The sequence below is a fragment of the Carassius carassius genome, chromosome 50 (assembly GCF_963082965.1).
Source record: "Carassius carassius chromosome 50, fCarCar2.1, whole genome shotgun sequence".
Lineage (NCBI taxonomy): Eukaryota > Metazoa > Chordata > Actinopteri > Cypriniformes > Cyprinidae > Carassius > Carassius carassius.
Window position 1 is genome coordinate 21,242,720 of NC_081804.1, and position 25,692 is coordinate 21,268,411.

General features: G+C 38.1%; 1 protein-coding gene and 1 long non-coding RNA gene across 3 annotated transcripts; both read right to left on the minus strand.

Moving 5' to 3' along the window:
* Positions 1-3,241: 3,241 nt before the first annotated feature.
* On the minus strand, positions 3,242-8,484 carry LOC132133514 (uncharacterized). Of its 2 annotated transcripts, none has more exons than XM_059546371.1 (4): positions 7,452-8,484; positions 6,069-6,224; positions 4,522-4,614; positions 3,242-4,059 (listed from the first exon to the last, which is right to left on the minus strand). In XM_059546371.1, the coding sequence occupies exons 1-4, from the start codon at positions 7,500-7,502 to the stop codon at positions 3,742-3,744; spliced, it is 618 nt and encodes a 205-aa protein (XP_059402354.1). In that variant the 5' UTR covers positions 7,503-8,484; the 3' UTR covers positions 3,242-3,741. Both variants share the same exon structure in this region; 1 of them encodes a protein (XP_059402354.1).
* Positions 8,485-11,456: 2,972 nt separating this feature from the next.
* LOC132133074 (uncharacterized) lies at positions 11,457-15,827 on the minus strand. The gene is made up of 4 exons (XR_009429129.1): positions 15,623-15,827; positions 14,518-14,566; positions 14,223-14,277; positions 11,457-11,800 (listed from the first exon to the last, which is right to left on the minus strand). It is a non-coding gene; the product is annotated as an uncharacterized LOC132133074 (long non-coding RNA).
* Positions 15,828-25,692: the final 9,865 nt, after the last annotated feature.

Here is a 25,692-nt window from a genome sequence, read left to right on the forward strand (position 1 = left end):
AGATAAAATTGCAACCATTCAGCCATCAGCTACAGTATCACATCAGACAGTGCACTATAGACCCCCTGAGGAACAGTTCCACTCATTCTCTACCATAGGAGAGGAAGAATTGTATAAACTTGTTAAATCATCTAAACCAACAACATGTATGTTAGACCCTATACCATCTAAGCTCCTGAAAGAGGTGCTTCCAGAAGTCATATGTTAAAAAAAATTTATATTAATGATCTGGCTAATCTGGAAAAAGAAATCAAACTGAGGGAATTAAAGATGATTGTGACGAGTGGGGCGGGGCCGAGAGCCGTGGGAACGGGGCGAGGCCGGTGAAGTGATTGAGAAATGAGCGACACCTTGATTTGGACTTGATTCCCACGGAGGAGATGGAAGGATATAAAACAGGTGCGACAACAGCTCGCTGCCGGCCGCCCGTGATGTGGAGTGGTGGCTGCCGTCCGTGAGGGAGGGGAGGAGTCGCCGCCGTTCGCCAGGAAGCTGGAGCCTGCTACCATCTGCCAAGAATGGGAGGAGCAGGGAACGAGGGACTCCTGCCGGCTGCCCAAAACTGGAGGAGCTGTCCCTGTCCACTGGGCGGCGGAGGAGTGTCGGCCCGTCCACCGAGGGCGGTCCAGTGCCACCGCCAGGCACCGCGGAGGAGTTCACCCAGCTGGTGGAGGGCCGAGCGACAGTGCGTGTGGGAACCGGAACACATTTTTTTTTTCTCCTCTCTCCCCTCTCTCGTCTCTGTCACTCCTCATCCTTCCGAGAGCCTTGGGAACGGAGCGAGGCCGGTGGGGTGATTAGAAATGAGCGACACCTGCTCGACCCACCGGTCTCAGAAAGCAGAAAGAAGTCTTGTGTATGTCATGTCAATATGTTAAAGGACTATTGCGCTGGAGAGTCAACACAAAATGCTGTGGGTTTAAATGAGTTAAATTATCATTCACCTATTGTCACCCTTACTTGTGAGGTTGTTGCTGATACTCCTGATGATGAAGACGATGGGGCGGTAGTTCGGCATACAACTCTGCAATGTGCCAGACTTAAGAACTCCGAGGTTTTGGCTGACCTATCCTCTTCATTATCTCATCTACCTGATTTTCAGAGATTTGACATTGTACAGTTAATTCATGCTTTTTCTTCGTTATTTCATGATATTCCTACTTGTACAACCACGTTGCAGCATGATATTGATGTAGGTAACGCTCCTATTAAGCAACACTCTTATAGAGTGAATGCAGTGAAACGTTCTGTCATGAAGGATGAAGTTGAGTATTTGCTAGAAAATGAATTGGCGAAGCCAAGTTGCAGTCCATGGAGTTCACCGTTTTGGTTGGCTACCAAAAGTGATGGATCCGCTAGATTTTGCACAGATTATCGCAAGGTAAACACTGTGACTACACCTTACTGATTTCCATTGCCTCGCATTGGTCACCCTTTGTCCTAAGAAATTTGTCAGTAAATTAGACTTGCTGAAAGGTTATTGGCAAGTGCCTTTAACCACTCGTGCTTCTGATATTTCTGCGTTCGTGACACCGGATAGCTTTATACAATATTGCATAATGGCTTTGGGAATGCAAAATGCTCCTGCTACTTTCCAGAGACTTATTAGTATCGTACTTTCCGGTGTTCGAAAACTGTAATGCATATTTAGACTCTCGTAATTTATTCTTCTGCCTGGAAAGAGCATGTTTCAATTCTGCAAGGTGTGTTTGCATGCCTTGCAGAGGCTTCATTGACCCTGAATCTTGCTAAATGCGAGTTTGGGCAAGCTATGATCAAATACCTGGGAAGAGAAGTGGGACAAGGCAAGTAAGGTCCATGGAAGCGAAATCCTTCGTGCCCGTTTAAATGGAATGATGCCTGCCAAAATGCTTTTGACAACGTGAAAGCATTGCTGTGCAATGAACCTGTCCTCATTGCTCCGGACAGTGAAAAGTAATTTACATTGGAGATTGATGTGAGTTTGGTTTATGCGAGAGCCATATTGATCCAGGAGGATGCCCATGGAATCGAACATCCTGTGTGTTTCTTTTCACGTTAGTTTAATAAGCATCAGTTAAACTACTCTACTATTGAAAAAGAAACTTTGGCACTTCTGACGGCTATATTTTGATGAGTATGTTAGCTCAAGTAATATGCCTGTAACTGTGTTCACTGACCATAATCCTTTGGTGTTCTTGGCCCGCATGTATAACCATAACCAGCGTTTGATGCGCTGGTCTCTAGTTGCACAAGGTTATAATTTGGTAATTAAGCATAAAAAGGGATCGGAAAATATCATTGCTGATGCTTTATCCAGAGCTTGGTTGGTGGCTTAAGAACTTGTTAAAACTTATAATGTTTGTATCATTATATAGGTTTTTTTTAAGGGGGGGAGTGTTACGTTCCTCGTATGTCTTCTATTTTTGTTTGCTCCGTTTTTTTTCTTTCCCTCTTTCCTGTTTTTCTGTTCTAAATTCTTAGGTTTTGTTTATTGGCTGTTCGGTTCATCAGTTGACCAATCAGGATGGACCTACCCAATTAAAAGGGGGCCAGGCTTCGTGTGATGTTGTCAGCCGTCCTGCTTTCCAGCCAGTGGGCGACTGTCCATTTTTGCCAGCCGCGTTCATTTTTCTCTTATTGTTTGAGTTGTGTTTTGTATTTAGTTATTTTCTGAATTGTTTAGTTGACTGACTTATTTGTTGGTTCGAGGTTTCCTAGTTTGTGGATATGTTTACTAAAACTAGGTCATTGATCGTTAGAACTTGGAAACACCTGTTGCTGAATGATTGCAGCTGTAATTGCTGGTTTGACATTATCCCAGAGAATAGTTGCCCTAAACCAATGTGTCCTGTTAGCTTAGTTTCGGGGAAAGAAGGTAGGCAAGTTTTCGCGGTTTTATTTCTACATTTTCTGTTTGATAGGTTAATCAAACATATTTGGTTGGGGTTAAGTTATCAGGGTTTTTCTGCTTTTGATTATTTCTTTGTTTTGTCATCACTCAGTTTCTTCCTTTTTTCCCCATAGTTTCTTAATTCATTTTCATTAACGACTGCTAATCTGTACCTCTCAAATTAAATAGACTTTGCCTTGGATGTCATTGTCTGTTGTCAGATCTTTTCATTTCATGGTTTGCCACAGTGCCAGTTGTTTCTCACTTAAATGTTACGATGGTGCCTTGAATGGCTGACATGTATATCAAAATGTAATTTAATGCACAAATAAAATGTTCTCAATGTGAATGTCACAAGTTTCTCTTTATTCTTATTTCAAGGAAATTTTTCCTCTAAAACATTTTACCATTGCCAAATTTTAAGACAAAAAAAAATCTGATAAACAATCAACAAAAACAATGTTGAGATACAAGTTGACGGATACTTTAGAAAATATTTTTTTTTAACTACCATCCCAAAAAAAAATCCTGCTTTTGCAAGTAATTGTCAACCACTGTCGATGCAAAACTGACAATTCAATTTTAATACTGTGAGAAATACAAAAACACCAACATGTGCTTAGTTTTGAGCTACAATTTGAAAGCTAGTATATCTTAGAACAAGATAAAAATAATAAAAAAGTTAAAAGATTGACAAGATCAATTAGATCAAACAGCAGTTTTAAAGTTCCCTGCATTTTAAAGGTTTTGACAAAAACATGTCAAACACTAAACAAACAGTGGGCATACTGCAACAGCAATGGGCAGGCCACAGCTACTAACTTCTTGAATCAAGATTTCGTCTTTTGAGACTTCAAACGTAAAGGAACTTACTCCAGCATCTTGTTCTTGAGGGCTTGTACCTTTGGTGAAAGTTTTTGTCCATCCAAGTTAAACAACACTTTCTGGATGACCTCAAATGTAGCTTTGAGTTCTCGTGGGTAGCTGAGGTTCAATGCGTAAGTAAGTCCAAACAGCATGGCCACTGCTACAGCTACATTTTTCAAAGAGCAGAGAACTTCAGTCCCTTCAATCACGATACCAACGTCCACAGGCTTATCCCCTGGATGGTGTCCTTCGGATCGGATGATGTAGATCCCCATTACCATCTGCTCTATGGCTTCTTTGGCATTCACCCAGTCGCAATCCTGTGCAAAACAAATAAAATGTTTCATTTGTAGAACAACAATCGGTAACACGTTAGAATAATGGTACATTAGTTAACTACTTTAGTTACAATGATCGAAGCAAGAACAATCCTTCTACAGCATTTATTAATCTTAGTTGATGTTAATTTCTACTGTTTTGTCCACCCTTTTTGATTATTGTTGTTGTAAGGTTTTGTAAAGCTAGAATGCACATCTATCGACTGAAACATATGAACTCTTGTCTGTTTTCCACATTGCTATTTTAAACAAACCATATTAGCCTACAGATGCATCGTCATTCGAGGTGGACTGCGGTGCAAGTGCATACAGAACCGTAAGTGGAGAACGGTACGGTTCTATTTTAAGAAGAACCGTTGCATCCCTAGTAAACATGAATCCTGTAACAAGTGTGCAAAACAATGTAAACATATGAAAGTGAAGAAGAGAAAAGCATTTGCTTACATTGTACTCCTTGAACAGCTGTAAATGGTCCTCATTTAAGTAAACACACAGTGCTTTGAGGATGCATTCTCTTCGCACATCTATGCTGTTATTCTGTTAAAAAAAGGCACAAAAACATTGATTATTTGACTATAGCATATCGATCACAACCAAGTATAACAGTACATAAAATCTGTATGAGAGTTCACCCAATAATAAAAATTGTCATTGATTACTCGCCCTCCTAAGACTTTTTCACCTTTGGATGGCACATGAAGATCTTTTTGATGAATTCAGAAAGATTCTGTCCTTCCACAAACAGCTATGCAACTGAGACTTTGACACTTCAAAAAGTTCATAAAGAGATCACTACCTATATCAATCAAGCAGTTTAGTCCAATTTTTCTGAAACTCGACCGCTTGATGAAGAGATTTAATTTAGGCTTTTACTCACATAGAACGATTGATCAATTAACAAAATCAGAAGCTCAACCAAAAATGAATGACGGGTGAGAACAAACCTCTTCCGAAAGTTTTAAACGTGCTGTGTAACACACAAGAATGAACCTCATTCTCTGGAATAAACTTCCACGTGTTTGCGCTTCCGGAAGAGGTTTTTTCTTGCATGTCATCCAGGTTTGGTTGAGCTATATGTTTGTTGATCAACGTTTATGTGAATAAAAGCCTAAATTAAACCAGTTCATCATATAAAGCAATAGAGTTGCTTCAAAAAATTTGGACTAAAGAGCTCTATTCATATGGATTGTGTTATAAAGTTCATAAAGAGATCATAAAAATAAAGTTTCAATTGCACAGCTGTCTATGAAGGGACAGAATGCTGTCAGATTTTATCAATAAAGATGAAAACATTCTAGGATTTTTCTCCATATTCTTTACTTGACTTTACTGGACTCCAAACGGTCGAAGGACAAAATTTGTTTCAGTGCAGCTTCAGAGGACTTTAAACAATACAAGACGAGGAATAAGGGTCTAATCTAGAGAAACAATTGGTTATTTTCTGAAAAAAAAAAAAATACAACTGTATATGCTTTATAAAAACAATTGATCGCCTTGCACATGTTTCTGCTTTCCGTAGTCTTCAAAAAGCTTACGTTGTATGTTCTACACCTTCCCTATTCTACTTACAGAACAAACGTGGCGCCAGTCACATTTTTTAGATTTAGATCTATATACTTATACATTTAAATAAAGCATATACAGTTGATTTTTTTTTTTTTTTCGAAAATGACCAAAGATTTATCTAGAGAAGACTCTTATTCCTCGTCTGGTATGATTTAAATCCCTTTGAAGCTGCACTGAAACTGTAATTATGAACTTAAACAGTTTGGAGGCCATTGAACTCCATTATAAGGAGAATAATCCTGGACTGTTTTCATCAAAAACCTTTATTTCTTTTCAACTGAGAAAAAAAAGACTTTAACATCTTGGATGACATGGGGATGAGGAAATTATCAGGAATTTTATTTGAAAGTGAACTAATCCTTTAATGACAGAACTTTCATTTTTGGGTTGAACTAACCCTTGACGTAATTAATTGACTGACCAACCTGTGAAATGGGTTGCATGATGTTTTTAATTGTTCTGCCAGTGACTCCACCCTTACTCTGAAACAACTTCATCAAGCTGTCCGAATACTGGTCAAGCATAGCAAGAAAGTTAAATTCCAATGGGACAGTGGTGATGCGCAAGAACTCAGTATTTATCTGTTAAAAGGAAAAAAAGGCAAACAAAATCAGATTGGGTATTCAACAGGGGTGTAATGAGACGGATCACGAGATGTGATGCAAGATTGAGTTCACAAGAACGAGATGCTGTATTTTAGTTTGTTATAGAAAAACAGTATTTTTAAGAAATCCTCAATGACAAAATGTATTACTAGAAAAATAGTCTGCATTTGAAATGTTTCAACTAATCATATTTTAATGATTGTAATTCCAGCGGAGCACGCATACGTCATATACAATGCAACTTTTTGTATGGAAGAAAACAGGAAGAAATTCACTCGCACCAAGATACTGCCTAAAAGATATATAATTTATACCACGCAGCGATTTTCACTTACACGTACCAGAGGATCAACCTGAACGCAAACTTTAATTCCTGTTTATCAACAAGGTGAGAAGCAGAGCCGTAATAAACCCAAATACACTCATATTAATTAAATTAACTGAAAAGTGTACTAATCCAAGTAGTAATAAAGATGTCAGTAGCGCACAAAAGTAGCAGCTGTTCTGTGCTCCGGTAAGGTTAGCGCTCACATTGCATGCGTACCGCGTTCGAGCCCAACCAAACCATGCTCTGGCCCACCTCTTCCAAATTTGCCAGGGACGGCTAAACGAACCGCGCCCAGGCATGGAATGGAGCGATCACCCTTGTCAAACGAACCAGGCTTTGGGGGTCAAAAGCGCTCGGGCATGGTTCAGAGCATCTAGTGTGAGTACACCCTCAATATTCAATGTACAAACAGAGACCAAGTTTTTCTTTAAGCAAAAATCAGAGCTAAGATATGGTTACAACTACACAGCCCAGCCTAAGATTTTCATATTGAGAGAGATTTGCATGCATCAGGGAGCCGATTTCCTCTCGTCACATGATCAGTGTACTCTGATTCTTGCTCCACTTCTTACGACTCTGCAGCTCAAGTTGGATGAGCTAGATGGAATTAAAGCGATCATTATCCAACTGAATTAAATGGCTTTTATTTCTATAAAAACGACAGTAAAGGTATAATGTAAACGTAGCAGTGCAATATTCTATACTAATTTCACCCTCACACTGTCATGGCAATATCGCGAGACAGCTTTTCACCTCAAGAAACCTGGCAAGATCTCATCACACCCCTGGTATTCAAATTTCCAGGTTTAACATAACCTCAAGTAAAGTAGCATGTCTGCAAAGGATAGAAAAAAATATAAAACACTAACACTTACTTCATCAACATTAAAAAGAGCTGGCCATCGACTTTTGAAATCCGCTATCATCGGCTTCTCCTGAACCACTTCCTGTCTTCTGTAAGAAAAGGTTCACTCCATCTTCTCTTTGACTAATTTGTCATTGTTTCTCTTCTTAATCGCAGCCAAAAGATCGACTCGTTCCCTCTCTAAACTTTCAGACGTTTCTCCCTTTGGATGTTGAGGGCAGTAATTTACTTCGGCTCTTCTAGGCTTTTTAATGTTTGAAGCAGCATGGTACTGATCTTGGCGTTTGTTCTTCATTGAGTTTATGCTTACTTCTGAACACCCAACACTTCTGAGCTTAGTACGAAAGTTTGCCATCTTATATTTGAGGCTTATTTTCCACCCATAGCAACCATTGTAGGAGCCTTGTTCTCGCAAGCAAGGGTGTTTATTAATTAATGCTTCTGCCACTGTGTTAAGGTCTAGATCAGTTGGATATGCTTTGTATTTTATGATTTCCTCAGCTAGGACTTCTAGAATGTGTGACTTCAGCTTTGGAGACGGATTGAGACGATTTCCGTTCTCATGGTATTCAGTATTAGCTTGCTGTAGAATTATTTCAGAGTCATAGGAGAAGCGTGGAATTGGGAATACAAGTGGCCATGGAGTAGATCTTGTTGTGGATTGCACTGACCCATCAGGAGAAGAAAGAAGAACAGTGTCGTCAGTTTCAAATGAAGATACAGATACAGAGTCGTCTGCCTGGCACAGCATTAAGCGAGCAGGAGTTGATGCTGCACTCTGGTTTTGTCCTGTAGTCTTGATGATGACCTTTAAGGTTCCTTTATCTTGAACATCAGTAATTGTTGTTAAATTCACAAACTCACCACCAAAATCGTCATCTTGATATTGCAAGCGGATATCCCCATCAAGCTGGAACATTTCAGTGATTTTTTGTGCAAGGTCCTCAGTAGTACTAGGAAGCCCTTCAGGCAGGATCAACTTCCTGGCATCATCATCAGCTAAAATTACTCTAAGTTTCACTGGTCGAGCCATTGCTCTATTTATCAGTCTGAAGAGGAGAGGATATATTAAAAGCACAAATACACATAAGAATTAAGGCAATAAGTGCTTTTAAAACAGATGATTAAAGGAATATTAATGAACTTTTGGCACTCTAGCAGTTAATAAACAAAACTGCATGCATCTTGCAGGAGAACACTGTAGCCGGAGCTACTTCTCTACGTTTATGTCTATGATGAGTCACAGAGGTACTGTGCTACTAGTGATTGGCATCCTGCTAGGTCCATAGTTTTCCAAATATAAACACTTATTAAAGGTGTACTGGATTCATGATATCCTCAGTCTTTATATACATTTTAAACCAAAAAAAAAAAAAAAAGTTACATAGTGCACATTTAATCATTTACATTTTATTATTTTGAATATTTTGAAAAAAAGAAAATAAAAAACATTAGACAACTTACTCTCAAAATTATCTAGTAGTGTACAGCCTTTGAAAGTCACATCCAACTCAAGCCTCTGCAAGCCTATGGGAAAACAATAATTAAAAAAAAAGTAAAGATTTATTGAAATTTGGACAAAAAAAAAAAAAAGTACTTTATACTTACAGGAACAAGTAACTTCACAGCTATTATGCTGCTACGTGAATGTATCTCTTCAAAGTCAGCATCTGGACAGCCCCCACCAAATAGCACACCAGTGGATAGTCATCTAACAGTTCAGCATGCTCGACAATGACCAACTCTCTCAGATGTGATGCATTTACTTCAAATGCTCTAAAATGCTCTCTGTACCAGCAACATAACTTCTTGCAAATGAAACTCAACTTGTCTTGAAAAATGCAAATTTGCATAATTTCCACAAATTCAGGGAGGCCTGCGAGTGATCCATGAGCAAGAATCATTCCTGTTTTGTAACTTATTCCATTTGCATTAACAGACTTGGCAAGACTAACTTCCATTACATCTGGGTATCTCTGTTTGATGGTGCAAGCTATTTCCTTGTTCAACACTTCAACTGGAATCAATGAAACATTTGTTACTTCAAATAATGGCTTCTTAAGGCAAGAAGAATGCAAATGAAAAGCAATCATTAGCTGGTGCTTTGCCGATAGTGTGAGAGCTATGTTTTTAAAACAGTTGGTGTGACGAGCAATCTGTTTAAAAAAGCTATGTTTTGATTCGAATCTCATCGTCCACATACATACAAGTGGCCCAAAGCACTGTATCATATGCGGGTAGTGCTCCAAAAAGTGGTGCTTTGGTAGCAAATGAGCACTTGGGAAAAGCTCTTGGTAGCGATGTCTGTGCTCACAAATCTTAAACTCAAGGAATATTACGGTCTCATCAGAATGCACTGGAGCTACTACAAGCTCAACAATGTCTTTTAAGTCCAAGATCAACAACCAAGCAGGTTCATCCTCAGGCACTAGAGAGCCAATCATAAATGGCATTAACCTCAGCAAATTCCAATTTTCGTGGGCATTGCCACCTATGGTTTTTTTTGTTGAGAATGTGCTAGGTATGATATGAGGCTTATTCGTTTTGTCACCCCACTTGTACGGAAAGTTCAGAATCAACTGGTTCAGAAAATCCAGTGAAAAATATTTCTTTGAAATCAATACAGAGAGGCAACAAGCCAGCTCTACTGGCACTACACCTTCAAAGATATCGTGCACGATATCAGGAGGATATCCTTTTGTGACTTGGAAATGTGAAAGGTGCTGGGTTAGGACACAAGGCCTCTTCACCCCAAAACAATGAGTGGAGGTTTCACCTGCACACTTCACATGTTCTTCATGACATTCCTTTGTACGAAGCATGAAAGCACCAGATGAAACACTATGAGTTTGGATATCATGTTTCTGCGCTGTACAAAATCTGCATATGAAGCCTCCTGAAAAACTTTCAACAAACCCACCTAATCCATGTGTAGCTAGATTATCAGCGACAACACACTGAACCGTACCCTTTACAAACTCGCCAATATGAGAAATGTACACGCCTTGCTCCTCAAAAATATGCAGATCATGCAGAAGGGGTTCAAGCACTTTTTCAAATCCAAATGTCTTAATATCGTCTGTCTTGCAAAGTACTGCCAAGTATATTGAATTAAGTGCTGAATTAGAGCCAGGGGGGAGACTACCAAGTATCCAGTAAACTCCACAGAGTTTGTGTTTTTTGCGGGAGGTTCCAAGCGGGTTACAAATTTCAAAGTCATCTAAATATAGAGTTAAAGAGATTCTTAACTCCTCTTGAGACCAAAAATCTCCCTGAATATAGAACAGTCCATCTTGAAAAGACTTAAAGTAATGACAATCAGAAGTACCACTTGCTACAGAGGTCTTCTCTTGTGCAATTTTATTCTCAATCACCTGATCCAAAATGTGCTCCTTGCTCAGTAACTGCTGCAAAGACTGTAACACTGGAATATATTAAAATGTTCTGTTTTCTTTGGCATCTAAAATATATTCAACTGGCTCAATAACACAGAAATTTTCTTTGTAGAACTTTTTTCTTCTGAAAGCTGTTGCAAGCAGCCCATCTTTTCCAAAACACACTCCTACAGGGTTGGATACACACACCGCACAAGCAAGCTCTTTTATCACAGCCTCGTCAACCGGTAGTCCATGATTTCTAAAAACATCTAAGATGGTAGCTTGTACAAGTGGTACAGAAGCAGATTTCAGCAAAAAGTGTAGTTCATCCACCAATTCATCTACCGCTGCAGCAGGTACATGTAGAATGCTTTCTAACTTCAGTAGCAGACACCCTACTTTTTGATTAATTACTTTTGGCAGGCTCTCAACAGAAACTATTTCACTGTCGCCATCTGATTGAATGTCTAAATCAGCTTCAGTTTCATCAGTAGAGCAGATGGCCTGTTTTCTTCAGAACTCTCCAAAGATGTCCCAGGTTTATTATGAATTGTCACAACACCTGGTTTAAAGTCTTTTAACTTATGATGTTTGTGTTTTCTATTCTTGTGAGAATAGAAAGTACCATAAATGTTGGTCTGAAAACTACAGCCCAGAAACACACAACTACAAGTCTGACCATTTCTAAGATGTGTCCCAATATGAACAAAATAATCTTTCTCTGAAGAAAGCTCAGCACAATCGCACAACTGACAGCTGAATGTCGCTAATCCTGATGATGTCTGTGCTGATAATGTGTGGGCACGGTATACATGACTTTTAAGGCTACTCCATGTTCGGAAAGTACAGGGGCAACTCGCATAAGAACATGGATATCGTTGATTTTTACCATAATGACCATGACATAACTTATAATGTCTTAACAATTTGTACCTGCTAGACTCTAATGCTCCACATTCTTTACAAGGCCACATTCAAATAACTAGAAGAAGAAAAAAAAAAATACAACAATTACAAACACAATAAAATCATGGTTGATTAGTACAAACCTGATTCCAAAAAAATTGGGACTGTACAAATTGTGAGCAAAAAGGAATGGAATGATGTACGTATCTCATAAACTTATATTTTATTCACAATAGAATATAGATAATAGGGCTGCACAATTAATCGCATGCGATTACTACACAGAGCAGTAGTTCGCGGACAAGCTACGCAATATCGCGTTCATAACCAAAAATGCGATTACGACGCTAATGACAGAACCAGATTTACTAACGAGACATGCATGACAATTGCATGCAATTAATCGTGCAGCCCTAATAGATAACATATCAAATGTTGAAAATGAGACATTTTGAAACGTCATGCCAAATATTGGTTCATCCTGGATTTCATGAGAGCTACACATTACAAAAAAGTTGGGACAGGTAGCAATAAGAGGCCGGAAAAGTTAAAATGTACATATAAGTAACAGCTGGAGGACCAATTTGCAACTTATTAGGTCAATTGGCAACATGATTGGGTATAAAAGAGCCTCTCAGAGTGGCAGTGTCTCTCAGAAGTCAAGATGGGCAGAGGATCACCAATTCCCCTAATGTTGCTGTGAAAAATAGTCAGAAAGGAATTTCTCAGAGAAAAATTTAAAAGAAGAAAAGTTATCATCATCTACAGTGCATAATATCTTCCAAAGATTCAGAGAATCTGGAACAATCTCTGTGCATAAGGCCAGAAAACCATACTGGATGCAGTGATCTTCGGCTCTTAGACGTCACTGCATGACATACAGGAATGCTACTGTAATGGAAATCACAACATGGGCTCAGGAATACTTCCAGAAATAACTGTCGGTGAACACAATCCACCATGCCATTCGGCGTTGCCGGCTAAAACTCTATAGGTCTAAAAAGAAGCCATATCTACACATGATCCAGAGAAGCCTGCATCTCTGATGGTATGGGGTTGCATGGGCAGCTTACACATCTGGAAAGGCACCATCAATGCTAAAAAAGGTATATTCGAGTTCTAGAACAACATATGCTCCCAACTAGACGTCGTCTCCTTCAGGGAAGACCTTGTATTTTCCAACATGACAATGCCAGACCACATACTGCATCAATTACAACATCATGGCTGCGTAGAAGAAGGATCCGGTACTGAAATGACCAGCCTGCAGTCCAGATCTTTCACCCATAGAAAACATTTGGAGCATCATAAAGAGGAAGATGCGACAAGACAGTTGAGCAACTAGAAGCCTGTATTAGACAAGAATGAGACAACATTCCTATTCCTAAACTTGAGCAACTTGTCTCCTCAGTCCCCAGACGTTTGCAGACTGATATAAAAAGAAGAGGGGATGCCACACAGTGGGAAACATGGCCTTGTCCCAACTTTGAGATGTGTTGATACCATGAAATTTAAAATCAACTTATTTTTCACTTAAATTGATACATTTTCTCAGTTTAAACATTTTATATGTCATCTATGTTGTATTCTGAATCAAATATTGAAATTTGAAGCTTCCACATCATTGCATTCTGTACTTATTCACAATTTGAACAGTGTCCCAACTTTTTGGAACCGGGTTTGTATGTAAAACTATAATTCAGATAAATCAGATAATTTAATTGCACATTTCTATATTGGCAATCAAAACATTAGGAATGTCCATTAATTAAACTTTTAAACTTTACTATATTTTATAACAATTATAAATGATACATTTTCTAAAACTATTTAAAGGGTTAGTACACCCAAAAATTCTGTCATTACTTGTCATTCCAAACCTGTAAAACTTTCGTTTATCTTCAAAACACAAATGACGATGTTATTGAAATCTAAGAGATTTCTGTTCCTCCACTGACAGCTGTGCAACTGACACTTTTGACACTTCAAAAAGTTCATAAAGAGATAAAACTAATCCATATGAATAAAGCGGTTTAGTCATTTTCTTTCTGAAGAGACTCAATCACTTTAGATTTAATTTAGGTTTTTATTCAACTCACACATCAGTTGTGGTAAACAGAGGCTCAAGTTTGTTTGACGTGCGAGAACAAAGGTTCATTCTCGTGTGTTACGCAACATGTTTGAGCTTCCGTTTTTGGGCATCAAGCAGGTTCGGTTGACCTTCTGTTTATGTTTGCTGATCAACGTTTATATGCGAGTAAAAGCTTAAATTAAATCTGTTCATTATACTTTCGAACACCGAACTTAAACCATCAAAGTTGCATCGCTGTTCATAAAAGGACAAATCTTTCAGAATTCATCAAAAAAATCTTTATTTGTGTTCCACAGATGAACGAAAGTCTTAAAGGTCTGTAATGACATGAGAGTGAGTAATTAATGACAGAATTTTTATTTTTTGCTGAACTAACCCTTAAAGAACATTACTTAATATAACTTACCACATGAAATAGTAGACTAAAACCCATGGGATGCTGTTTATTGCTCTTGTAAAACCTGTAAAATAAATAAATAAAATTAGTCTAAATGAAATGGCTAATATAACTGAAACAATTTAGTAAAATAACTATCAATTGTATGAAATCAGAAAATTACATTATTAATATCTTTATTGGTTATCAAAACATTACGTACGTCAAAGCACACACTAATAAAACACTTTAAAATATATTTTATTACAGTAATAGTGAGCTAATTTTCTAAACCTATTAAAGATCATTACTTAATACAACTTACCACATGAAAAAGTAGACTAAACCCCAAGTAAAGTATGCTGTTTAATGAGCTCTTGTAAAAAAAAAAGAAAAAAAAAAATTGATTCCATAAATGTGCAGTGTTCTTGTATTTACCTGTACAGAGGTATCATCTACTACAGCATGCTCAGCAACAGTCCTCCAAATTAAATGGCTATCTAGTAAAACAACTATGAATTGTAAGAAATAACATAATTACTTTATACATTTCTATATTGGCTATTAAAACATTAGGTATGTCCAAATACACACTAATAAAACACTTATTTCATTACAGTAATAATGAGTTAATTTTCTAAACCTATTTAAGAACATTACTTAATACAACTTACCATGTGAAAAAGTAGACTAAACCCCAAGCATAGGATGCGGTTGATCAAGATTAATGTGTCTTTAAATAATGCTTTAAATACAGCTGATTTAATTACAGCAACTGTAACAATAATACGATGTTGTGCAGTAGCAATTACAACAGACAGCACAGTGATAAGTTTAAACTATAAATATCACAACTGTAAAAAATTACGAATTTGAACACGTAACTTAAAAGGAGTGAGGGAATCACTTAAAGTCACAGTATTTATTTGTGCGAAATTACATCGCGTGCATTCACTGTTTGACCACTGTCAAGTGACACAGGCCTAGTGCGCATGTGCTCTTTACTGTATTGCTTACCGTCTGGTTGCTCGTCGATTTACATCAAGCATATAATTGTATTAACATAGACATAATTGTTTGTTAATTCGCACTGTTCTCGTATTTACTTGTACAGAAACATCACACTCAACAACAGTTGCCCGAATGAAATGCCCATCTAACTTTATACGTTAATTGAAACAATCTAGCAAAATAACGCTTACAACATGAGTTAGAACTAAGCGACTACCGCATTAATATTAAATTATGTACATACATGCAGGCGTCTATATCGATTTACTGTTTCATCGAGTATGAACATGAACATGTAGTTCAAATATTCCAAAAAGCGATCAAATATCCGCTTAATGTTGAATTCTGACAGATTTAAATATGTTCTACTCTCTATCAGCACAATGCAGACTAAGATGATAAAGGATTTTTGAACTTACCAATTCGACACCATTCCACCATAGAATCCACCGCGTTAATGGCGCCCGCGTGAACTGACGAGGTCACGTGGATTTCCTGTCATCAGCGCATGCACAAAAGTAGTAGTTTGACTCGAATCATTATTTTTCGTTGTTTCGACAGAAATGAATTGAGCTCTTTTAAGGTTGTATGGATTTAGTTCAGACTGATTTAAAATAATTGTGTACATCCCTTAAACTGATTAATTTTATTTGTTTCAAAATGCTCTGTTTATTTTTATCAAACAACCCCCAGATTTCATTTTTTTGAGTGCAGTCGGTGTATGAATGAGTGTGTGAATGGGTGAATGTGCGGCAACTTGTAAAGCGCTTTGGATGGCCATGGGTTGGTTGAAAGCGCTATATAAATGCAGTCCATTTACTTGTCCAAACTGCCATTATAATGAATGATGCTGTTATGCTGAACAACGAAGCTCTTACTGTATTCATGTTGATATTGTGTTTGTTGTTTTTTGTGGTGAAAACATTTTGTGAGAGAAAACGCGTTGCAATGACGAGATCACTGCATTCACGCGATAAACAGATTCTGTCTACTCAATGCTCATCTCTGCATCATTTCATGTGATGGGAAAAGATAAAAAAAATAATGCTATAATCAACACTTCCACGATTCGTTAATCTTAACAGCTGTATTAGAAAAAATTATTAGCAATTATGAACAAAACAGCATTGTGTATTTATAGCATGCATAGCTTAATGCAAATAGCCAAAAAGCACTGATCACTCTTGAAAACCTATGAGACACAGTGGACTGCTAGGGAAGCTAGCGAGTGAAGGGCATTACAAATGGACTGGAACACAGCCACGTTCACTCATCCGGGGATGAACAGTACTTGGGCAATGAATGATGACGTTTCACAGACAAGAAGGTTTATTGAGAAACGGCTCCCGGTCACCATAGCCAAGACGGTTCATTAATATTCAACATATCATTAGTATTATGAGCAGAAATGTACATTTAAAAATTACTAGTACCTTTTGAGTTCATGATATCATTGGCTAAAAGGTTACAAGTAGTCCTAACAAAACAATAAGTTACTTTGAAACCGTTAAAAAAGTTACTTTTAAATACTAGTATCTAATAAACAAGAACTAGTATCTGATGAGTAAGTGCTAGTATCTTTAAAAAGGATAGTAGTACATAAAGTATAAGCACTAGTAGCTAATCGAATACAAATATCTAAAAACAGTGACTTCTAGTTGCAGGAGAATAGATATGGGTGTGTTTTAAACATGAGAAGTTAAAAGGGCTGAGTGTGAGAGCAGTGCCATCCAGTGTCTGCTGGGGAAATGCAGTACAGAGATTGCATTGAAATGTCATTGAATTCTTCTGCATACAGTGAAACTAGGAGCACTGCCCCTGTCTGCTTTTTAGAAAGCAAACCTATCCCCACAGACCAGACTCTACAGTGACCGAGTCATGATACGGCACACTGATCAGTCACTGACCTCTGCACCGATGGAAACAGTACAGAAAGTAGAAACTCAAATGGAATAAGTGTCAGTAGTGATTTGTGAGCAGTCTAGTCTTGCTCCTTGACACACGCCTACACACATCTACTGCATTTGTTAATGTCCTGACAGAGTGATCAGATGATCATACTGACGTTCTGCATATTGTATAAAAACTGCAGTCTAGAGAGAGAAAGAGACTGACTGACTGACTGACTGAAAGAGACTGTAGTTGAAAAGGGTTTCAACATTGACCTGGAGAGAGTCTAAAGTCCTGACAGCAGCTGTAAGCTCCCTGTTCTTCAGGATCTGATTGATCAGGTCTGACTTCCTCTTATCAACAGGTCAAACGACCTATATATATATATTATTTTTTATCTTCAGTAAATGTGTCTTAGAAATCGTCATCTTCAGCCCCACAAAACTTCACAACCAAAACAACGGATACACAAAAACATTCAAGAACTTCTTGCCCCGTGGATTACAGGCACGTGAGACATGAAACAAGTGTGTAAAAATTAGACTAATAGCACTAACACCACAAAAAACTGAATATGGGTCAATTATTTAATAAAGTAATGGCAGGTAAGCTTGAGTTAAGGATGTTTAGATATTTGTAGTGGAAAACAAGAGAAAAATACTAAGAAACATATTAATTCATTGCAGTTCATGCAACATTTAATGCCATGACTTTATGAACTGAAGTGTTCTCGCTCTGATTTAACCCTTTACAGGTTTTATTTTGAGGAGAGAGTCGAGTCTTCTCAAGCAGTAGATATCCTCTTCTATTCACATATAGGCAAGGCAAGGCAAGTTTATTTATATAGCACATTTCGTACACAATGGGAATTCAAAGTGCTTCACATAAAAGAAAGTAAAACTTCAGCTGAAAAAACAAGCAATTTTAAAACGTTTTAAATTATTACAAAATTTACTTATTTAAAATGAATTTAAAACAGAAAATGATTTTACATAAAATAAAATAAAATAAAATAAAAAATACAAAATAAAAAAACTGAAAATAGTGCTCATTCAATAAATGCACAGCTAAAGAGATGGGTTTTGAGTCTAGATTTAAATGTGACTAGTGTTTTAGCACATCTGATCTCTTCTGGAAGCTGATTCCAACTGCGGGCGACATAGTAACTAAAGGAGGACTCCCCTTGTTTTGTGTGAAGCCTTGGTATTTCTAACTGACTCGATCCTAGTGATCTGAGTGCTCTGTTAGGTTTATATTCAGTGAGCATATCTGAAATATATTTTGGTCCTAGGTCATTTAGTGACTTATATACGAGTAAAAGTACTTTAAAATCAATCCTAAATGTAACTGGAAGCCAGTGTAAGGACCTGAGGACTGGTGTGATATGCTCAGATTTTCTGGTTCTAGTCAGAATCCTGGCAGCAGTGTTCTGGATGAGCTGCAGCTGTCTAATGGTCTTTTTGGGAAGGCCGGTGAGGAGCCCATCACAATAGTCCACCCTGCTGGTGATGAAGGCATGAACAAGTTTCTCCAAGTCTTGGCTGGAAACAAAACATCTAATTCTTGCAATGTTTTTTAAATGATAGTATGCTGATTTAGTTACTGCTTTGACATGACTACTGAAACTAAGGTCTGTCTCCAGAATCACACCAAGATTCCTGACTTGATTTTTAGTTGTTTGACCCCTAGAGTCAAGGTATGCATTCACCTTGAACACTTCATCTTTGTTTCCAAATGCAATGACTTCAGTTTTTTCCTTGTTTAACTGAAGAAAGTTCTGGCACATCCAACTATTAATTTCATCAATGCATTGGCAGAGGGAGTCAATGGGGCTGTAGTCATTTGGAGATAAGGCTAGGTAATTCTGGGTATCATCAGCATAGCTGTGATAGGCAATTTGGTTCTTTCTCATTATTTGACTTAGTGGAAGCATATACAGGCTAAAACAAGAGCGGTGCAAGAATTGACCCTTGTGGGACTCCGCATGTCATGGACGTCCACTTAGACTTACGCTCTCCTAGACTCACATAATAGCCTCTCCCTTCTAAGTATGACCTGAATCATTTGAGTACCATCCCAGAAAGCCCGACCCAGTTTTCCAGTCTCTCTAGTAGTATGTTATGATCGACAGTGTCAAACGCAGCACTGAGATCTAGCAATACCAGCACCGATATTTTGCCAGAGTCACAATTTAAGCGAATATCATTTATTATCTTAATGAGTGCTGTCTCTGTGCTGTGATGCGGTCGGAAACCAGATTGAAAATTGACCAGGTATCCATTTGAGTTTAAGTATTTGTTCAGCTGATTAAAAACTACACTTTCTATAATTTTGCCTATAAAAGGAAGATTGGATATTGGTCTAAAATTGCTCAAAATGGTGTTATCAAGATTGCTCTTTTTCAGGAGGGGCTTAACAACTGCATTTTTTAAGGAGTTTGGAAATGTCCCAGAAAGAAGTGAGGCGTTCACCACTTCTAAAAGATCTGCTTCTAAGCATTTAAGCACACTTTTGAAAAAAGATGTGGGAAGTGTGTCAAGATAGCAGGTTGACGATTTTAGGTGCTGTACTATGTCTTCCAGAACTTTGCTATCAATTGCTTCAAAAATAGACATAGTATCTTTTTTATATTGTGGCCTAATCTGTCTGACCTCTGCATTACTTGAGGATGTGCTAATCGCCTTCCTGATATTGATGATCTTCTCAGAAAAGAAGGATGCAAACTCATTGCATTTGCTGTCTGAGAGCATTTCACTGGGAATCTGACTTGGGGGGTTTGTCAGTCTCTCAACAGTGGCAAAAAGAGTACGAGTGTTATTTAAGTTACTGTTTATAAGGTTTGAGAAGAAATTTGTCTAGCTGTGGCTAGTTTCACATTAAAAGCATGAAGGCTGTCTTTATAGATGCTATAGTGAATTTCAAGTTTTGTCTTCCACCACATCCGCTCTGCTTTTCTGCATTGTCTTTTCATAGTCTGAACTGCTGTTGATCTTCTCCAAACTGATTTCTGTCTCTTTGTTTTTTTACTGATTATTATTGGAGCAATATCATCAATAACATTCTTAACTTTTGAGTTGAAGGAACCAAGGAGAGTATCAACAGAGTCTGCAGAAATGCTTGGTGTTAAAGATATAGCCTCCATAAACAGTACACTTGTGTTCTCGTTAATGCATCTCCTTCTGACAGACACTGATCTAGATTCAGTTGTAGCAGACATCAAAATATCAAAGAAAATACAGAAGTGATCAGATAGTGCTATGTCCTTAATAACAATGGATGAAATGTTTAGACCCCTACTGATGATTAAGTCTAGAGTGTGTCCAGCTTTGTGTGTGTGTCCATGCACATGCTGAGTCAAGTCAAAAGTGTTAAGAATATAGAGATGTTCATATATATATAGAGAGATGTTCATGACTCTAAATAAGACACAAAATATTAAGAAAAAAAATCATAGTATATATATATATATATATATATTGCCCTCATTTTCTTTCTTAAATCTATTTTATGTGAAAATAAATAAGAGGTATGCAAAAACATTTGATAAAACCTCTGGGCCTTCAGGGCACAAATGTACCCATTCACAAAGACATTAAAACTGCAATATTTAATTCCGGTGACATTTAAGCGCAGAATCAAACATTCTTTGTTAACATTTTGACTGTTTTCCTGCACATGATGGAGAAAACGCTCGCTTCTCTGCTTCTGCTGAAAAAGAAGAAGGGCAATTAGATTGGGAGGTTGTAATTATAATTGTGTGGGTGTGTTGGTATGGACATGAGTGTGGTTTATATAGAGGAATTACAGCAGCAAACTTTAAAGTTGCTCACTTCCTGTTTGTTGCTGGCGGCTGTACTGCGTTTGAGCTCCGTCACTATATTCTTTTCATTGACTATTTTTAACCCAAAAATCAATTTTATACATCATCGTTTCCGTTTATATAACATGTGAATATATCCTCTATTGTATTCTACAACAAAAACAATCAGAGCGCCTCGCTATCACTAGTTTTATTTTGATCTCCCGGGTCCGCTATTAGCTTTTAGCCCGTTAGCATCAGCGGCGTGGTTGCAGCTAACTGCGCTTACATTGCTAATAGTCTATTCACACACATTACCACTGCTGTACTCACTGTTACTTGCTTTAATGGCGGATGAATGTCTCCACTCTATGCAGCTCGAGCTCGAGGCCGTGGGGAAGCAGATTCGCGACCTGGAGGTGAGGCAGGCCCAGCTGAGAGAGCGGAGAACCGCGCTGGAATCATCCCGGGCTGACGCTCACAAGTCCGGGGTAAGTATACAGCGATCTTCTAACAGTCCCACCACGTCTACTCCGTGTGTTTCTCTGCACAGGCCCGGTGCACCCAGGACGCGATCTTCCCAGATGTCCTTCACTGCGACGCCGGGACACCACGGACCCTGGGTGCATCCACAGCGGAGGACGCGAGCCGGGTCCCGGGCGACGACTTCTCCCCCTCCTGCCTTCGACATCTCCATCCGGAACCGCTTCGCTCCCCTCCGCGAGACAGGACGCGACGCTGTGATCATCGGAGACTCCATCGTCCGACACGTAAGTGCTACGTTAGCCGAAGGTAAAGTGCACACTCATTGTTTGCCTGGTGCTCGTGTTCTCGATGTTTCTGCGCAGATACCCGCGATCCTGAAGGCCGAAGAGAGCCCCAGAGCGGTCGTGCTTCACGCCGGGGTTAACGACACCACGCTGCGGCAGACGGAGACGCTGAAGAGGGACTTCAGCAGCCTGATCGAGACGGTTCGCAGCACGACGCCCGCGGCGACGATCGTCGTGTCAGGACCACTGCCCACGTATCGACGAGGACACGAAAGGTTCAGTAGACTTTTTGCTTTAAATGAATAGTTGTTGTCATGGTGTAAAGAACAGAAACTGCTATTTGTTAATAACTGGAATCTTTTCTGGGAGCGTCCTAGGCTGTTTCGCGCTGATGGATTACACCCCAGCAGAATCGGAGCGGAGCTGCTCTCTGACAACATCTCCAGGACACTTCGCTCCATGTGACTAGTAAGACAATTCTCTAATAACTATTATGATGAGTTTTGTTCCACCCGCTTAAATGATAAAAGTACTTGTGCTGTAAAAACTATTAAGACTGTGTCTGTTCCCTGAATAGTGAGGTCAAAATATAATGTAGGATCTAGAAAAAATCTTATCGTAATTAAACCAGAAAAATGTAAAGTAAATGAACAAAAACAATTTTTAAAGTTTGGGCTCATAAATATTAGATCACTCACACCCAAAGCAGTTATTGTAAATGAAATGATCACAGAAAATAGTTTTGATGTACTCTTTTGGTCTAAATGAGTCTACTCCACCAAACTACTGTTATAAGCATGAGCCCCGTCAGACTGGTCGTGGAGGAGGTGTTGCAACAATATATAGTGATATTCTCAATGTAACCCAGAAAACAGGATACAGGTTTAACTCTTTTGAAATACTTCTGCTAAATGTTACACTGTCAGACATGCAAAAGAAGTCTAATGTATCTCTTGCTCTGGCTACTGTGTATAGACCACCAGGGCCGTATAAAGAATTCCTAAAAGAATTTGCAGATTTCCTCTCAGACCTTCTAGTTACAGTTAATAAGGCGCTAATCATGGGAGATTTTAATATTCACGTTGATAATACAAATGATGCATTAGGACTTGTGTTTACTGACCTAATAAACTCCTTTGGAGTCAAGCAAAATGTCACCGGGCCCACTCATCGTTTTAATCATACACTAGATCTAATTATATCGCATGGAATAGATCTTACTGCTATAGATATTGTACCCCAAAGTGATGATATTACAGACCATTTCCTTGTATCGTGCATGCTGCTTATCACTGATATTAACTATATGTCTCAGCGTTACCGTCTGGGCAGAACTATTGTTCCAGCCACCAAAGAAAGATTCGCAAATAAGCTGCCTGATCTATCTCAACTGCTATTTGTACCCAAAAATACACATGAATTAGACGAAATTACTGACAACATGGGCACTATTTTTTTCTCTAATACATTAGAAGCTGTTGCCCCCATCAAATTGAAAAAGGTTAGAGAAAAACGTACTGTGCCATGGTATAACAGTAATACTCACTCTCTCAAGAAAGTAACTCGTAGTCTTGAACGCAAATGGAGAAAAACTAACTTGGAAGTTTTTAGAATTGCATGAAAAAACAGTATGTCCAGGTATAGACAGGCTCTAAAAACTGCTAGGGCAGAGCATATCCACAAACTCATAGAAAATAACCAAAACAATCCAAGGTTTTTATTTAGCACAGTGGCTAAATTAAAAAATTACCAGACGCCACCTGATTCAAATATTCCACCAACGTTAAATAGTAATGACTTTATGAATTTCTTCACTGATAAAATAGATAACATTAGAAATACAATAGCGAATGTAGATTCTACAGCGTCTAACACTTCAGTTTCATCCATCGCACCCAAAGATAAACTGCAGTGTTTAACAAATATAGGACAGGAAGAGCTAAATAAACTTATCACTGTATCTAAACCAACAACATGTTTATTAGATCCTGTACCCACTAAATTACTGAAAGAGTTGTTACCTGTAGCCGAAGAACCGCTTCTCAATATCATTAACTCGTCGTTATCTTTAGGTCACATCCCAAAACCATTCAAGCTGGCGGTTATCAAGCCTCTTATTAAGAAACCAAAACTAGATCCTAGTGTACTGGCAAATTATAGGCCTATTTCAAATCTTCCATTTATGTCTAAAATTTTAGAAAAAGTTGTGTCTGCTCAATTGAGCACCTTCCTGCATAAAAATTATCTGTATGAAGAATTTCAGTCGGGTTTTAGGCCCCACCATAGCACAGAAACTGCACTTGTTAAAATTAGAAATGACCTGCTTCTTGCGTCAGATCAAGGCTGCATCTCATTTCTAGTCTTACTTGATCTTAGTGCTGCGTTCGACACCATAGATCATGACATACTCATAGATCAATTACAAAACGATACAGGTATTCAAGGGCAGGCTCTAAGATGGTTTAGTTCCTACCTGTCCGATCGCTACCATTTTGTTTACTTAAATGGGGTGTCATCTCATTTATCATCAGTAAAATATGGAGTGCCACAAGGATCCGTCCTAGGTCCCCTTCTATTTTCAATATACATGTTGCCCCTTGGTAATATTATTAGAAAATACGGAATTAGCTTCCACTGTTATGCTGATGATACTCAGCTATATATCTCAACGAGACCAGATGAAACTTCCCAATTATCTAAGCTAACAGAGTGTGTTAAAAATGTAAAAGATTGGATGACAAATAATTTTCTCCAATTAAATTCGGATAAGACAGAGATATTAATTATTGGACCAAAAAACACTACACAGAATCTTGTAGATTACAATCTGCAACTAGACGGATGTACTGTTACTTCCTCTACAGTCAGAAATCTGGGTGTTATATTAGACAGCAATTTGTCTTTTGAAAATCATATTTCCAATGTTACAAAAACTGCATTCTTCCATCTTAGAAACATTGCCAAGCTACGAAACATGTTATCTGTTTCTGATGCAGAAAAGCTAGTTCATGCATTCATGACCTCTAGACTGGACTATTGTAATGGACTTCTAGGTGGTTGTCCTGCTTCTTCAATAAACAAGCTACAGGTAGTCCAAAATGCAGCAGCTAGAGTCCTTACCAGGTCAAGAAAATATGATCATATTACCCCAATTTTACAGTCTCTGCACTGGCTACCTATTAAGTTCTGTATCAGTTACAAATTATCATTACTTACCTATAAGGCCCTAAATGCTTTAGCTCCTGCGTACCTCACTAGCCTCCTACCACGCTATAACCCATCACGCACCCTAAGGTCACAAAACGCTGGACTTTTGGTAGTTCCTAGGATAGCAAAGTCCACTAAAGGAGGTAGAGCTTTCTCACATTTGGCTCCCAAACTCTGGAATAGCCTTCCTGATAATGTTCGGGGTTCAGACACACTCTCTCTGTTTAAATCTAGATTAAAAACACATCTCTTTCGCCAAGCATATGAAAAATGTATCTTTTAAATTGTGAGTGTAGTTGCATCTGATCAAATGTGCATTTTTATTATTTAGCTTGTGTTAAACTAATTTTACTTTGTTGGAACATCAGCTGTGCTAATGATGTCTCTATTTTGTTTCTATGTTTTGCCACGGGATGTAACTAGGATTTACACAAGCTCCAGTCTGGATCCAGAACACCTGAGAAGAGATGATGCTGACCCTCAGAGGACCCCAGATGATCCTAACCTTGAATCAACAAACAGAACTAACAATTATTGCTACATGTGTGACTGCATCATATAATTACTATTAATTAATAATATTGATAGTTCATCGTCTAGCTGACTACGTCTTGTATTATTATTATTATTTTTTATTTTTTCTAAAATCCTGTCAAACGTGCACAAACTACTAGCTACTACTAAATATTGTAGAAACATAATTTTCTGTAAAGTTGCTTTGTAACGATTTGTATTGTAAAAAGCGTTATACAAATAAACTTGAATTGAATTGAATTATATATATATATATATATATATATATATATATATATATATATATATA

Coding starts and splice junctions, on each gene's coding strand:
- LOC132133514 (XM_059546371.1), bottom strand. CDS start 7,502: ATGATAGCGGATTTCAAAAGTCGATGGCCAGCTCTTTTTAATGTTGAT. Junction 4,615..6,068: donor TCATGCAACCCATTTCACAG/GTTGGTCAGTCA, acceptor TTTTTTTAACAG/AATAACAGCATAGATGTGCG. Junction 4,060..4,521: donor AGCTGTTCAAGGAGTACAAT/GTAAGCAAATGC, acceptor TGTTTTGCACAG/GATTGCGACTGGGTGAATGC.